General features: G+C 39.8%; 1 protein-coding gene and 1 pseudogene across 1 annotated transcript in view; one reads left to right on the plus strand and one right to left on the minus strand.

Moving 5' to 3' along the window:
• The first annotated feature begins 4,990 nt into the window (after positions 1-4,990).
• The window catches only part of drgx (dorsal root ganglia homeobox), a 12,119-nt gene continuing 575 nt past the window's right edge, over positions 4,991-16,534 (plus strand). The window contains exons 1-5 of the mRNA XM_067972366.1: positions 4,991-5,046; positions 6,537-6,624; positions 7,017-7,118; positions 9,065-9,237; positions 9,345-9,457. Coding sequence (XP_067828467.1) covers positions 4,991-5,046; positions 6,537-6,624; positions 7,017-7,118; positions 9,065-9,237; positions 9,345-9,457 — 532 coding nt within the window. The remainder of the gene's footprint in view (positions 5,047-6,536; positions 6,625-7,016; positions 7,119-9,064; positions 9,238-9,344; positions 9,458-16,534) is intronic.
• On the minus strand, positions 15,391-16,426 carry LOC137303907 (haloacid dehalogenase-like hydrolase domain-containing protein 3; annotated as a pseudogene).

The raw sequence follows: 16,534 nt of genomic DNA on the forward strand, positions 1-16,534 counted from the left end.
GTAGCTCGATGTAACTCTGTGATCTGGCATTATACTAATACAAAGTCCTGTTTCCACTTTAGAGCAGAGAATCAACCAAGAACTCTACAATGTACTAAAAGGCATAAGAGAAATGTAAACTTTTGTGTGCATCATTCAGCCTTTATTCCATCGCTCAAAACCTAAACATCAATGAAAATGGCTGACAGAGTGTTTGACATACTCTGTCAAGTGAAGTACTCTGTGCACAAAAGGTACAGAAACACACCTCCTAGAAAACGTACATTTATGCATGAGAATATATCAGACACACTGGAAATAAAGCTTCTACTTAGCTCAAACTGCTACTAACAATCTGCAGGAGCAGTCGATGTGCTTTTGTTTGTGACGCCTACAAAACTAGTAATGATCTTCTCACACTAAACAAATAAAAATGGATAGTAATAATGGGGATATGCACTATACTGGGGAATTGATGATAACAGATCCACTGAAAGGCTTGATGGCAGCATTGTCTTTCAATAAACTTGTCTATCTTCAATTGCCCAGAAGAGTCTCGTTTTAGCACTTGCCCATTATTATTGAAATCCAACGCTGTATTCTGTAATATTTTGATTTTATCATGATAAAATCAAAGTATTACAGAATTGCACAAAATACAGCAATAGCAATGGAAATGCCTTTCCATAATTATGAACTCATTTTCACTTCACGTGGGAATTAGTTCAACCTGGAAATATGTACAGAAAGTTATGTGGGTAAAAGGGAATGTATAATTGGATCCAAAGGATCTTTCTACAGGGAATGCGTTTCTCTAGATTGGTCGTTCTTGGACAAAAGTGGTTTTGTTTAACATTGCTTTATTCAAACACAATTTTACCACAAATACCAACAATATTGGTACAAACTCACCAGATAAAATCCTGAACGAGATGAACCCGAAGTGGATTGCGCAAAACGTGGAGTCACCTGAAGCCGATTCTTCGTTGAAATTTTGTTGTGATCTGTAACTTTACTGACTGTGTAAACTAGAAGCAGTGTCTCCACTTTATATATAGCTGCGGTCATTTAAATATTTGAAGCATCTTTTTTTTTGTTGCATGGATTACTTAATGCACTTCAACATTGTCAAATCGGCCAGGTTGTACCGTCTTATTTTCCAGTCATCTTTAATAGACAGGTGATGTCATTGCGAATCACTTAGCATTCTGATATGCAGCCAAGGCGCTGATTCACTCCGGGCTTTTCCAATTGAATAGCAGGCACTGTACACACTCAGATCTTTATTCACAAAAAAAAGCTTTTCCTGATAGCCTCAAAGATTTAGTTTTCTGGTGATTTAATTATTGGAAAGTTTTGCAAATTAAAAAAAAAAGACTCGGAGAGAATGCAGAATACTATTTTTGTTTTAAGCACATCAATACAAGCTTTGTGAGCATTAGCCGGTCCTGAGCGTGGGGATGGACCGAAATTCACCACTAGGGGCTTTAGATTTGTGTTTGAGTTAGATAAACGGGGGGAAGCACTAGTTAATTATTTCATACTTTCAAAAAACTATATGATTTATTTAGTAGAATAGAATTCAACTACTGGATCAACACATCACAGTATCGTTATTTATGTTTTGTGGACACAGCCATAAAGCGTCAATATTATTAAAACAACCCAATAACATAAATGACATTTCAAAACTGAGATTGATAGATTTTTATTAGGCAAGGGTATTAAGGGTAGATGGAATTAAGATATAGATCAGCCATGATCTAATTGAATAGCGGAACAGGCTCGAGGGGCTGAATGGCCTCCTCCTGTTCCTGTGTTCCTATGAAGCAGTCGACACTGAGTCTGTGGCAGAACAGAATGTAAATACTTTCAAAACTATCAAGCAATGTTTGTGAAATCGTCTTTCTGACGCACTACTAATATGGAATCGACTCTCGCAACCATTCATGTGATCCATATCATCAGAAAGTCTAGGATGAGCTATGAGGAATTATTATATTGTTTATAGAACTGCCCTTCATCTAAACAGCCCCAAATCTGAATTAAAGCCTAAGGAATGAGAATAAAAGTCTCCCCACAATTGTCCGAGGTAACTGGGTGGAGCCTACCAGTTTTTATTTAGTCGACAGTGGCAACGGGAACTGCAGTGCAAATCTGACCCCAGTTCATCCATTAATTCCACTACTTCGGCTCTGGCTGCAAGTGGCAAATGAAAATGACACACTGTATTGGTATGGCGAAGGATAAGCTATATTGCAAATATAAAGGAAATCCAGGGTTGCCACTGATGTGAACTGTGCTCATTCAGCAGAGCTCAACAGTACATTAGCACTGGGAAGAGAGCTACCAATCTCAAGCATTGTCATCCCTCGTCTTTAAAAAAAACAAATCGAAAATCAGTTTATAATTTTAAAGGGAAAAAAAATGCATTACGGTTTGCTGATGGCGCAATCACTTTAAAAGGAATCACTAAGATACTGGTCGCATTTAAATTAGTGACATGTTCAGAATTCATTACAATCATATTCCTTTTAATTGACAAAAGTTCCCTTTCCTTGTGAGTTACCCCGAAGAAGCAGTTTTTCGCCAGTGGTTCCTTGCAGCTGATGGCTGGTTTGAACTAAAAGTATATGTTGCCTTATAAAATCCACAGATAATCGAATGCCATGCCAAACGGCTTCCATTAGCTAGGGTAGTAAACGACTAACATTTCAAAACTATTGTGTTTCTATTTCATCATTTATTATCAATAGTCACATTTTACAAAGCACCAATTCCAGGCTGTCCATATTCGAAAGTTGGCAGGAAAATGCCATTTCATTGCCGGCACTGGTTTAATATTATAACATTAAATAACAATTCCAACACTGTACTAACTTTCTTCACGACAAAAGCAACAGAGGATTTATTTGCTCAGGTTAACTGCTGATCCGTGTACTCCAAGCCAATTAACATTATGAGTCTGGAGGGCACCAACAATAAAGAGGTTAGGAGAAATTAAAGCCAGTCACCTTGACTAATATGGCATTTACGTGAAGGGAAAAAAAAACATTTGTTAAGGGAGGCTTGGTTTTGCAAAATTAAAATATTTCGCGCCGAAATTAAGTATTGTTGGGACAATTTCGGTGTTTATTGCATGACGGGCAACTTTTGCATCCACCTGATGTCAAGAGGCATTTTATTTTCACGGCTGTTTTGTTAAAATGAGGGCACCTATTAAATATGTTTCACGACCAAAAATAATGCGTTTGCAAGGGGTGATTTATCATTTTTTGCTGTGACCAGCAGAGAAAGTCTTGCTTTCTTTCCTGAAGACTATATAGCATTGCACAAATAGTGCTGAACTTGCACCTCGCCTTCTGGAGTGCAGGATACTGAGAAAAATGAGGCCAGGAGCCAATTCATTGAGTGTGTATTCCGGGGCACTCGAATCATTATTATTATTTAATTATCACTTCCATGATGAAACATCATTTTCTTCGTTAGACCAGCAAAATTGAGCCGTAAATCATGCTATACTTCTCGTTAAAACTCGCTGATTGGTAAGTCAATAATAGTGTGGATTAGGTGAAGATTCATGAGCAGATACACTAGCCCCGTCGCTGTAATGCCTGCAGGCCACGAGGAGACTGTGCTCTATATTGTACACTTGTACTGTTCCGATAGTGAGATAGAGAACAAATCATTTGATTTTTCTATTAATGAACCTTAAAATACATACAAAGGGGGGAGGGGGAACATCGAGGAGGGGGGAGGACTGATCAACAGTTGTCTGACTTGCATCTCATAGGTTCTCTATCTGAGCATCTTGCAGAGGTCATAAAGCAACTTTATTTTCAGTGGTGCATAAATTAATTACACGCATTTAATAACCAAAATATCATTATATTCCCCCCCTAATATCATAAAGGCTTTACGCTAGGGAAACACTTAATAGTGCAGGGGGCCGTAACAGGCTATTATCCTTGTGTAATGCTATTACAGAACCAATTATGCACCATTATACTTGCTTTTTTTTTTGCAGTTTATGTGATTTAGCCCAATCCCGCGCCCTGACTTGAAAATTTCAGCGAGTACTTAAAGCGTAATTTGCAGCAGGCAGAGAAACCGCGATGTCTGCTCTCAGCCTCTAATGCGTTTTAGAAGTAATTTTTAGCGTCCCCTTGCACATCATTTACGAAGGGAAGCGGCATAAATCGATGCACCCCTTGCTGTGAGCAAAATCAAAATTTGGTGGTATGACAGCTCGCAAACTAACGCCTGTGCGCGGTGTGGGCTCCCAGTAAGCCCATCGCCAAAGCATTGTGTAATTATGCATTGATTTTAAATATGAAACTAGTTCGGTGCAATCAGGACGGGTATCAAAAGAATTTTTTTTATCTTCAGTTGTAGGGAAAGTGTTTCAACGCGAGAGAGAGCGTGTGTTTACGTTTCGGAAACGTGCAAGTATCACAGGACAATTAGGAATGTTTCTTTTTTGTTTTAAATGGAAGTAAAGTCTGCTCTGCTTGCTCAGAAATGACGTTCCGGACCACGTGCGCATTTTGGCAAAACCCAAAGGACCTATCCAAGTTACTCACAGAAGACAATGCTGGAAATAATTAGATTAAAGCCAATTATGCGTGAGATTATAAAGGCAAGTTGCTGGGAGGCTGAGCATGTTGCAGACAGATAAAGACATCTGGTCAGTTACACGCTGAGGGGTTGGGCGATCCCTGCCAGTAAGAGCTCGAAGCCTCCTCCAAAGCCACATACATCCTCATTTATTTGCTTAGCTTCAGTTTATACCCAGGTACGGACCACTTCATTTTGTGCTTTCTCCAATGTGGCAGAAACAGCCAATGCCAGATATAGAACTGCGTGGCGCTTTCCCCCCACCCCCCCCCCTCCGCCCCAGCGATGTAAACTTTAGCGGTGCTTCGCGTGAAAACCAGCTGAAGGTATGCTCTTTCTTTTTCTTCAGATACACCACACATTTTCCCAGCCTCCCGGTGTTGCAGACTCTACGATGTTCTATTTTCACTGTCCTCCGCAGTTAGACGGGGAGTGTTGTCGGACAAATTCGTGTAAGTACATTTAGATATAAATCTACTATCTATGCTTCCACCTGAACCGCCAATGCTGTATACGTATATAATTTATAATATATCACACGTGCATAAATACATAAATATACATACATATATGCACATATACATATATTTATGAATGAAGATGATAAACAGATAACCTAGGTGACAAAAAGCATTTAAGTAAATACATTAGATGTCCCAGAAACCATAACCTGCCTACAACATATGTATGATTTTTTAAAACATTATTATTTAAAATACACATCGCGCCTTATGACAACTGAACTTTTCAATCTCCATATATCTGTAGCCGTTTTCTTTATTTCCTTTTGTACGTAGAGCAGGATTGTAACTGTTTAAAACTACATGCAACTGCATTTTTTACATTGTGCGTATATCAGCAGACTAAATTCAACATATTTTTTCGTCTAATCAAATATTAAATCGGAAAACAATCACCAAATGTTGCAGCTTATGTCGGTTTATTAACACGTAGTGTGAATAGGTTATGAAAATGCGGTACCAAGATCTCGTCCCATATATAACTGACTTGGCGTTTGTTATGCATTCTATTCATAATCTTAAAGGTTTGTCTTAAATCGTTTCTATATTCTGCAGAATTATTGATGCAGTCAGTAATGATATACATTTGAGATGAGTGCTCTTCTCACAGTCCATGTTGTGATGTGTATTGGTACTAGCACAAGTCTGTATAGGAGAGGGTCGGTCCCAGCAGCGTTTTGCCACCTGCTTCCCCCCTCTGTGGATACAAAAAAAACCCTTCATTTTTGCCTGAGGGTTAACGTAGGCTTTTACCATCGCAGATGTTTGGTGTCATGCTTCTAATCAACGCTTTAAAACGTGGTCACGCTCCTCCCTTCGCCAAACGGCCTGCATGAATCTTTTATGCTATTTTGCAAACAAATTATAAACAAGGTGGGGGGGGGGGGGGGGCGGGGGCGGGGGGGTTGGGGGAGAGATCCATTGGAAACCATCAGCCTCTATGCGCATCTCGGCCCTAGTGTGCCAGACGGAGCTCTTAAAGGTTACGAAGATTTATCAGGAGTTGGAGGTCAGATGATAATGGGCAGAAAAATACTGAGGGGATTTTCTGGATTTGTTTTGAGAGAAGCGACGTTTTTCCAGTTAACAACAGTAGTTGTATTCTGGTGAAAATCCATCCTTTTAAAACTATAAATTAAGCACAACATTGAAGAAGCTTTGAACTGACCGAACTGACACATCCATTGACCTGTGTTGCTTACTTATCCTGTTTGTAATGAAGTTAAGGATGAACAGAACTAAGGCTAGTTGCAATTTAATGGTTCAAATATTGAAGTTCTATTAAAAAAAAACGAATCTTGCTTTATCTTGGGGGAAAAAAGTACACTTTATCTCTTTAAAAGCCCGATCTAACAACTTTGCCTTAATTTCAAAGTCATTAAACGTTTCTCCTTTCACTTTCTCAGTGAATTCCGGCAGTTTTGGTGCTCACAGCACCAGCGATTTCGACGATGGCTTCCTCCGTAGAAAACAACGTCGGAACAGGACAACATTTACCCTTCAGCAGGTTTGTCCTGCTTCTATAGATCTTGTCGCGAACTACATTTAAAGTGACATTCAAACTCTCTATATTAAAGAGGCCCGCGCTAGCCCTGAGTTTGCTACAAATCAAACTCACTTTTGGATTTCGCGAATTGAGTTGATTGCCATTCCCAGTGAAATTTAGCAACGTATATTTCACCGAGGTTTAGACTAAAAACAAACCATCTAAAAACAATTGTAACTATTAGCAAAAACCTGAACATTTGTAATGTGTGCGAATTTGATGACACTTTGCAAATACATTGCAGATTGCCTCTTAAACGCAGCAAATTTAGAATCACCATTGTTTACGATTTTAGTGATATATATAAAGATGGTTTTTTTTTCAAAAGATGCATTCTCTCTCTCCTCCCCTAGTTAGAAGCTCTAGAAGCCGTTTTTGCACAGACGCACTACCCAGACGTATTCACCAGGGAAGAGCTCGCAATGAAGATAAATCTCACTGAAGCTAGAGTTCAGGTAAACATGTTTTTAAAAAGAGCTACTCGCTCAGACTTTTTGATACTGTCAGTACAAAGTGCACATTTGGCTGGAGATAAAATAAATGAAAGACTATCTGTCATTTATGTGATGCACTTTAATAACGTCAACATAATGTGGAATATTAGATTAGGTTGATTAATCGGTCATTCATAATTAACTAGTGATAATGTTCTACACTAATTTGTCCGTGTCTCTAAGGCACTAAATTACATCAATGCACATCCATTTCCTTGCCTTGAAAAAAGCTCCAAACTACCTCTTAAAATTTGAACCCAAACTGATTTTCATGTTTAGCTGAATAAGAGCAGGAAGCTGTATCGTAGATCGAGTTCTTAAACTATCTGGCTGCAAACATTTGAACACAAATGCATTTTGATTTGTACAGAAAAGAACACACCATTTTTAATAAGAAATTGCACAAGCAAAAGCATTTCTGAACGCTTTCAGATTTGCTCTAGGTGAGATCTATGAGTGAATGTAATTGTAAGAATTATAATAGTTTGACTCTAGTCCCTCTGGGTCATGGTACTATCGTTTAAAACCCAATGAATGCAGCGAGATAATGGATTTCATTGCTCTATATTAGGGATTGTAAACACATTATTCTTCCATAAACGGATTAAGGGATCCTGCTTATTAAATCTAGACATGAATCGGCGTTCACACGGAGGCGCATTATTATTTTCGAATGGAATCCTGTTTTAGATATGTTTTAAGTGCTCACTCAACGTCGCCTGGTCCCCACTGCCTAAGAAGAAACTGCAAATTAAGATAAATGTAGCAATTAGGGAACATTCAGGACGGGCAGATCACGACTTTGTGCTGGAAGGTGCAAGGGTGAGATAGCAAATGGAGACAATTATTCTGCAAACACTAAAGCATGGTCTTTTGAATCGTCATTTTATTTTATTTTTTTTTGAGACAAAAGGGAAGCTACCAAAACAAAACAAGAAAAAACGCTGTGCGGAATCTGTAGGCCACTAAAATATGATTAATGCGTTAGAAAGCCTAGCCTTAATCGAAGCTGATGTTGTCAAACAATCACTAAATAGGAAATAAACGACTTCATCATGCATGTTACTCAGTAGCAGGCTAACTGTCAGTGGAAAGTCATTAAAATATGATAATGAAAAATTGCTCAATTAAATGTTGTTATAGCCAACGACCTTCATTCAATTATGATGCAAGAAGTTGTCTGCATCTGGTCCACACTTAACTGACCCAAGTTTACATGATTATAAAGTCATTAATATCTTTGTGAAGCCAACTGCAATTTAAATTGCACACATATATAGGGGAGAGGTCTGCCCTTAGCCCTATGGGATCTGGGAAAATTTAGGGAAACCAGATTAAATTAATGCTTATGAATCTGAGATGTATTTATTGCTTTTTGATAGAACGTGAATCTAGTGGCTATTAACTCGGTGATGTCACCTTTTCCCCTTGCACGTTCTTGTCAATGTCACAAAATTTTAAAAACGGACCAATCAGAGTCTTTCTGATGATCTGAAATCAGGGAGAGGGTTGTACAGTACTCGATTGGGTTCAACAATCTGGTGACATTGATGTGACTGTCAGTGGGAAGGAGGGAGAAAGTTTTGATTCTCACCAGTAAGGCCCTTGTATTTTACACTTTTATAGCCGATTTCATGCATAATATTGAGAACACATTCGCAAATAACGTTGCATACAGGCACTGAAAGAACTTTACGGCCGATGTGTCCCACAGAGGTAGTGCGATTATTTTTTTTTGCCTAAGTTTAGGGTCGGCGTAAGATAACTGACACCACGAGAATCGGCTTTTGTTTCAGACTTAAGCTTTGGTTATTAAGGTCGTATCGGGGAAAAGGCAGTAAATAAAACAAAAAGCAGAGGATGGGCACCGCGAGATTGGGTTTGACTTTTAAACATTGACTTGGCAGGTGTGGTTCCAAAACCGAAGGGCGAAATGGAGAAAAACAGAGAGAGGGAATTCTGACCAAGAAGGAGGGAAAGAGGCGGCAGCCGATGGCTCACCGGCCACGAGGAACTTAAATTCCCCCTCCCAGATAGAGCAGCAGAGGAACAAAAAAGAATCTTTGGAAATGCAACAAAAGTAAGAGGGAAAAATCATAATTCATCACACACGGGATGTACACGCCTGTGTATAGAGATATATGTTTCTTTCAAAATCGTCCCGTTAATATTACGTTTGTCTTTCAGTCTCAGCAGGACTGTGGGTCCCACAGCTCCCTTCTTCCCTTCCTGCTTGCCTAGCACTCTCCTCAATAATGCCACTTATGCTCAAGCTCTAACCCAAGTTGCAACGTTAAAAGGTGAGTCTTGTCTTTCTTCGTTATTTGTCTGCAGCCCGTATGGTAGATTACCAGGTAGAAATTGACATCTCCCCGTTGGAAAACTAGGAGGGTGACATTAAACTTTAATCAAAGAACAATTGATATAAACTTTAAGAGCAGATTGAAACACCAAAGTCTGAACCAAACTCTTAATTAACCAGAAAAAAAAACGTATGACGGAGCCTCTTTCAATACTGACAGAACAGGCCAATTTGGTACAATGGTGCGCTGGCTGCCCAGATACCTAGTGAAGGGTGCTGATATTCAGCACACTGGTGTGAAAGAAAGCGAATACCGTGACTTGCCTCATGTAGGAGTACACGTTTGACCTGCCAGCACCTCTTTCGTTGTCCTTGATCTACTGACCCGCTTGAGACATTTTCTTGTCTGAAAGCCAAGAGTTTGAAATACACACAATTTAAATAAGTTATGTCAAGTTTTCTTGTCAATTAAATCTGTCAGCGATAAAGGGGAGATTTGATATTATCTTTATGACATTAAGTATTTATACACCAGGCCCTGGTGATGTGATATAATGCGATGTGGTTGGCATTTTCCTCTTCTTCAGCAGAACATTAATCGCATCCTTAAGGCTGGACTGGAATCTCTTCCGACGCTGTTTAAGGCAAATTTGTGAAAGAGCGCAGAAATAGAATGCATTGAATATCATTAGTTGACAAAAGAGGGAGTGTGCCAGCCCGCAGAATGAGAGAGGAGTGGTTAGACTAAAGTATCTCAAGTAGAATAGAAATGCTTCATAATTCCGATTATGGTGATTCAGGTTTTCTAATAATAGGAATTTATAAAACGATAATATAACGGGTGGTCTCCCCGCCCCTATGTGGCTCTCTCTCACATCTGTTGTTTCCCCATCGAGGGCCCGAAATGTCATCACATCATTCACTTGGAGTAAACGAAATTGATCGCCGATCCATCCATTACTGTTGTGATAAACACAACCTGCTCACAGTTCCCCCCAAAACAAACACAGAACGTGACAGTAGGACGCAGTGCGTTTTTTTTGCTATGAACGCAGCACCGAGTTCTGACTATCTGTGACCCGCTGTTATTTTAAACGTAGAATGCTGGCAGGGATAACATTTTTTAAAAATCACGTGCGACTTGTTACTCCTCAAAAAAAGTTCGAACATGGAGATGTGAGGGCGGAGTTGCTATGTTACATAATGTGCTCCGGACCCACTGTTACTTGGAAAATGCATTTGATTGTCAGCATATGCTCTCACGATTTATCTTTCATCATAGATCAACAAAATACACATAGCTATTGATAATAGTACCAGTGGGGCAGAACAAATAAACTATATTTCAGAAAGTATTTGTGAATATACTATGAGTTTGTATCAAGTAAGTGTGACATCTCCTAATTGGAATGAGCCTGGACTTTGATAACAAAAATAGAACAGAATTTATATTCGCTTTTTATAAGTTTTAGTTTTTACTTTAATCGTTTATACATTGAAATATAAGAATTAAGATTTACTAGAAAAAGAGAACCATTTAAAATGTCAAAGCAAAATATTTAAATATACTTAAATCAGAATAAACAGGCGTAATTGTTTTTTTAAAAAACGGTATCACAAGCAGAATTAGATACAGCTTGTGTTAATCTCGGCGTCTCGTCATCCAGCTCCAGTTAGCTGCTGCAGAGTGAATCAAACCACAATAGTTTTTTCCCCCATTGGATTAAGTTTGATGTTGGCTTCACATTAACTGCAAGTGACGTGTTTCTAGTGTGGAGATACACTGCAGACTCTGAACCCCAAACTACTCTAAACTACTAACAGATCTGTAATCTGTCACAGATGCTGCAACCGGAAAAATTGATATACACAATCCATGTGTTGCTCATAACAATGCCATTGTTCTTTCTAGTTACCCGTGGTAGCTAATGAACAACTGTGTTGCAGGGTACACAGTCCGCAAGTGGGTGAAATAGTAAGTTCGCTTTGGACCACAGACAGTTAATAAGAAAAAGTAGGAGTGAGCATAATGTGACGTTTTGTCATTTCTATTCAGATCATCCCCGAAAGGGTGATCGTGTCTTCAGAGGTTTTTAAGTGAGCCAAACCTAGCAAGGTGCTGATGCCCAGAACCAAACTACGATGGACAGTTGACAAAATGAGCAGAATATCAACAACGTTAAATAAGTAATAATTGGTTAAATGCGCATACTGTTGAAAGCTGAACTTTATACCCAATGAATAGCACTTAGAATGTGACAAGTCACCCGGTTAATTTAGGAGTCAATGTAATAAGGCTATTTTTGGGAGGTGGACCAATTTGGGGTGAAAAATGCCATTCTGCTCTGACCTTTGATAATTAGAGCCCTCAGTGTAATCCAAACATAGGATGTGGCGACACAACAGTGCTGAAAAAGCCCAAATGTGTCCTCTGGGGTAAAGAGAGGAGAGAACATTGAAGGAGCAGGCTTATTTTTTAACATTGAGAAGCCCAGGTGAAGGGGCAGGGTAACTAGTGCAGGTCACCACCAGGAGTGAAAGGAGTAAAAGAGAAGACTGGGTAATAAAATAGCGACATAAGTGGCACCAAATTTCTGGTGCCAATGTTGGATTATCTATCCAAAATGGGGCTGAATATTTAATTTAAAATAATCCCTGTTCACAACACCCCTATTATCCCCAGATTGTATCATTCAACTTTTGCACTCTGCTACAATGGATTTTTTTTAATGGAAAGATGGATATGGCTTTAGATCAAGATTCTGGGATTCTTTCAAACATGACCATTTGTAGCAGTTTAGTGTTTTTCTACCAAAGGTTTTGAAGTTCAGTCTTGAATGGCCAACTATAACAATATTGTTGCGTTGAAGCCCTGTTCTGCTTTGGAGGTCTGAGATGGTCGAAGTTATATTCAGCAGGTCATATAGTCCCACAATGAGTTTAGCTGTGCATTTCCCAACTGTGCTGCACAGGTGGGAAATAATTCAATTCCAAGGAAGTCGATGTTTAATCCTCTGTAATTTTCAATAAACAGCCTATTGACTAAGAATATTTGGGGATCCACACCTTGTATGGTTTTGACTCCCATTCTGATTGGTAACGTTATTACTCCTCTCCCTTGTATCTCTGACAAAGAATGAGCATTATTTAAGTATAGCATGAAACCTGATTATCCACAGGGAGGACATCAATTCATTGGATAACAAACACATTTATTTTGGAATTAATCATATAATGATTACTGGTCATTGTTAAAAGATGCCCCCTAAACACAAGATCATATTGAACTGCAAAGACCATATTGCTTTTCAGCATCTCATGGACTTCTATTCAAGGTCTTGTAGTTCACTGGTTAGTGGCTGTTTTTGAAAGTGATGAATCATACATTTGAGTTTGAGTCTGTCTCTTGTTGATTATTCTAAATGTTTACTTGCACTGGGTATGGTTGAGGTGTCCAAACTGTGGAGCATGGGCCACGTGTATTCATGAAGCCTAGGCAAGTCAGTTCTATTTGTGTTTATATTTCATACTTGCTGAATTGTTCTGTTTAAATATAGAGAATTTTGTAAAATTGACACTTTCAAACAACATCAGTTTAGATTAGAAGAGCCATATTGTTGTAGTTTCATAAAAATGTTTGACTGGTCAAGAGTAGGTTTGCAATGATAATTATGGGATCAAGAGATATTCTGTGTTGAATAATATCCTGCATACCTGTTCAAGCAAAGTGGCATTTTAGCACCACAATGTAAGACATGTTGAGGAAGATTTTTAGGCTGCTACTTCATTGGTGGATATATCAGAACACCAACATATATTGGTAACCACAATCTGAGATAAATGGAAATTAGTGGGAGGCATTGATTTAAACTTTATATGTGGCCTGCAAAGTTCCATGGTATATATCTAAGAGGCCCACAGTGACAAAAGCTTGGACACTATGGCATTTAAAATATATACAGTAATTAAAATTCTGCATAATGGAGAAAGAATTATCACTAGTATAATCTTACTAGTGACATCTGAATTAATTTTGTTTGTAATTCAATAATATTTTCATTAATTGTATTAAAGAGAATGGTTCTATTCTTTATAATAAGTTTCTAAGTTACATCTTTTACAGTGGCACTGTTAGGTCATGTTTGTTTTAACTTATTTGATTAAGGACATTTAAAGGGATACTGTCTTTCTTTCAGTAAAGATGACAATTCCCTGTCTTAACTTTGCTGCACTTAATTGACCTCTAGAAGATAGGAACATAGGAACAGGAGTAGGCCACTCAGCCCCTCGAGCTTGTTCTACCATTCAGTGAGATCATGGCTGATCTGTACCCTAACTCCATCCTCCCGCCCTGGCTCCATATCCATTAATACCCTTGTGAATACTGCAAGAAAACAGAAGATAAAAAAAATCAAAGTAAAGGCTATTCTGTCCATCAAAGCACATTCACTAATGACCTATTGCATTTATTTTTTTCCCATTGTAAAACACAGAATCATAATAACTGATATCTCTTACCAATGGGCTTTGATCTGGAAAACAGCCCCTACCTCAAAAATAATGGTTTTGGTTTTGGATCATGTGCTTGATTCCAGAGATGTGATAGCTAATGACCTTAGCTGGGGCATTCCAATTGGCTTCAGGACCAGGGAGCAGGAAAATCAAAGCTGCTTCTGATCTACTGTGCATCTGTGTGGACACTGGGTGAGAACAGGATCTAGCCGAACTATAATGCCCTCTACACTTCAACACCCTGTCAACACTCACTGTCTCTTACATGGCAAAGTACCAGGGGGCTACAGATGCCTGTGAATACCCCAGCAGCAATCAATGGAAAGAGGGGGGAAGGGAGAATGTTCCGGAGTGGATTTTAAACTTGCTGCCGGGGATAAAACAAGCATTGCCGGAATTGCCCGCCCGTTAAAGAGATTGTCCGACTTTTCATTTCCATTTCAGGCAGAAAGTTAAAAATCTTCCTCAACATGTCTTACATTGTGGTGCTAAAATGCCACTTTGCTTGAACAGGTATGCAGGATATTATTCAACAGAGAATATCTCTTATTCCCATAATTATCGCTGTGAACCAGTGATGGCCAACCTTTTGCAAAGGAGTGCCACATTGTGAAACTAGAATGTGCAGGCATACCACTTGCAGAATATTGTCATGAATAAAACTAATTTTTTTAACTTGACAATCTTAGCTGAATAAAACCAATAATAATAACTCCAACAGTTGTTATAGGGCCAATAATTATGTAATGGTCACCAGGTCTACAAATTAAACATGGCAACCTTGCATACATTTCGGCTGGCACGGACACGATGGGCCGAATGGCTTCCTTCTGTGCCGTAACTTTCTATGATTTCATGATTCTATGATACTTAATGTGGCTTCTGAACCTGCTTGCTGCTACATCTCAGTGTACTTCATTGTGTATGTGAAGCTCAGACATTTCGGAGAGATGTCACAAGGCGCTTTTATCGATAACGCACAATAAACTGTCGGCTTGATTCGAGACAAACACTTTAGTGTCACTGCACCTCACATGTGTTCAACAGTACAGGACGCTGAGGTGAAGAGAATAATGTGGGAAATTCTATTCTCTAATATTGAACACAAGAGAAACTGGTCAAATGAAGGAAAATGTTTATTTCAGAATTAAAATATTACCCAAAACGCCACAGCAAAATGTTAATTATTGGACTCTTTGTTTGAAAATAATGTCATCAGATGAGAGACCCAGAAAGTACCGAACTTTTGTTTAATGTTTGTAATTTGTGCAACATTCTCCAGAATTCATCTCGAATGGTTGTTCACAGGTGGTGCATACTGAGGAGGGGGGAGACAGACCCCTCTGTATATCAGTCAAATTTACACTAACTGACCAACTCACAACCGCTAACTCCCCCCACTAAGCGATAAACCAACTCTCACGTGGGCACCAGTCCCTTCGCCCCAACGGGCTCCTCCTCCTCCTCTCTGCAGATCAGGTAGCTCTCCATCCCCACAGTCCTGGCTGCCAGATAGTCCTTCCATACATCGTCTCCTATGTGCGTGGCCTGCTCGGGATCCACCTGAGCCATGCCCAGGGCCTTGATGAAGATGCGGGGGTCTGGCTTGGCTGCCCCGATGTCCTCTGATGTCAACACAGATTCAAAATGCTGCTCGCAGTTGGCTAGAATCTGCTCCAAACGGCGGTCAACGTTGGAGATAACTGCCATGCGGATTCCCAGTTAGTGACAGTGAGTCAGAGTGTACCACACACTGGCGAACTCCTCCCAGTTCCTAGCGCCGCAGAGCCTCTGATAAAGGTTCTCGGCGAGCTGGGACAATCCCCGCTCTTGGTTCACCCCACACAGCCGGAAGGTCTGTTTGACGATGTCCCCCCGCCACTGCTGGGAGCTCAGGCCCCCGGCCTAGGCCGTGGTTGGGGAACAGCTCGTCTTGCATCCTGATGGTGGCGAGAAATGATTGGTCGAGAGCTTCGGCCTCCACCTGGATCCCATGGAGCTTGGCCTCTGAGGAATACAGCTCGCCAATCGAGTGACGCACTCGGAGCAGAGTGTCCTTCACATCCCAGGCTAGCAACCGCCACCGTCTGCCCGCACTCGACTGGCCCGCACTCGACTGGCCTGCATGCCGTGGCGTGCCATTGTCCGGAGAGAGGCGTGCGACTTGTGGCCTGCATGCCTGGGGTTGGCCATCACTGCTGTAAACCTACTCTTGACCAGTCAGACATTTATATGAAACTACAATAATATGGCTCTTCTAATCTAAACTGATATTGTTTGGAAGTGTCAACGTTAAAAAATTCTCTGTATTTCCTTACTCACGTAACAGAGTTCCCTTTTCAACAGACTGACTTAGTCATGCGGAGAGGCAAAATGTTGGCAAATCTTTCATTTGTTTCAAGAAAGAGAACAACTCTTTTAATTTCACCATGAAGACTTGATATGTATACTTCATTGTGATTTATGACATTTCATCATGGTTCTAAACAAATAAAGAAAGGTTTGCTAAATATTTTTTCATGAAGATGGTGTCCCTTTAAAACACCCTGCCAGTCAACTGCTC

Source organism: Heptranchias perlo, chromosome 36 (genome assembly GCF_035084215.1).
Source record: "Heptranchias perlo isolate sHepPer1 chromosome 36, sHepPer1.hap1, whole genome shotgun sequence".
In the NCBI taxonomy this organism is placed as follows: domain Eukaryota; kingdom Metazoa; phylum Chordata; class Chondrichthyes; order Hexanchiformes; family Hexanchidae; genus Heptranchias; species Heptranchias perlo.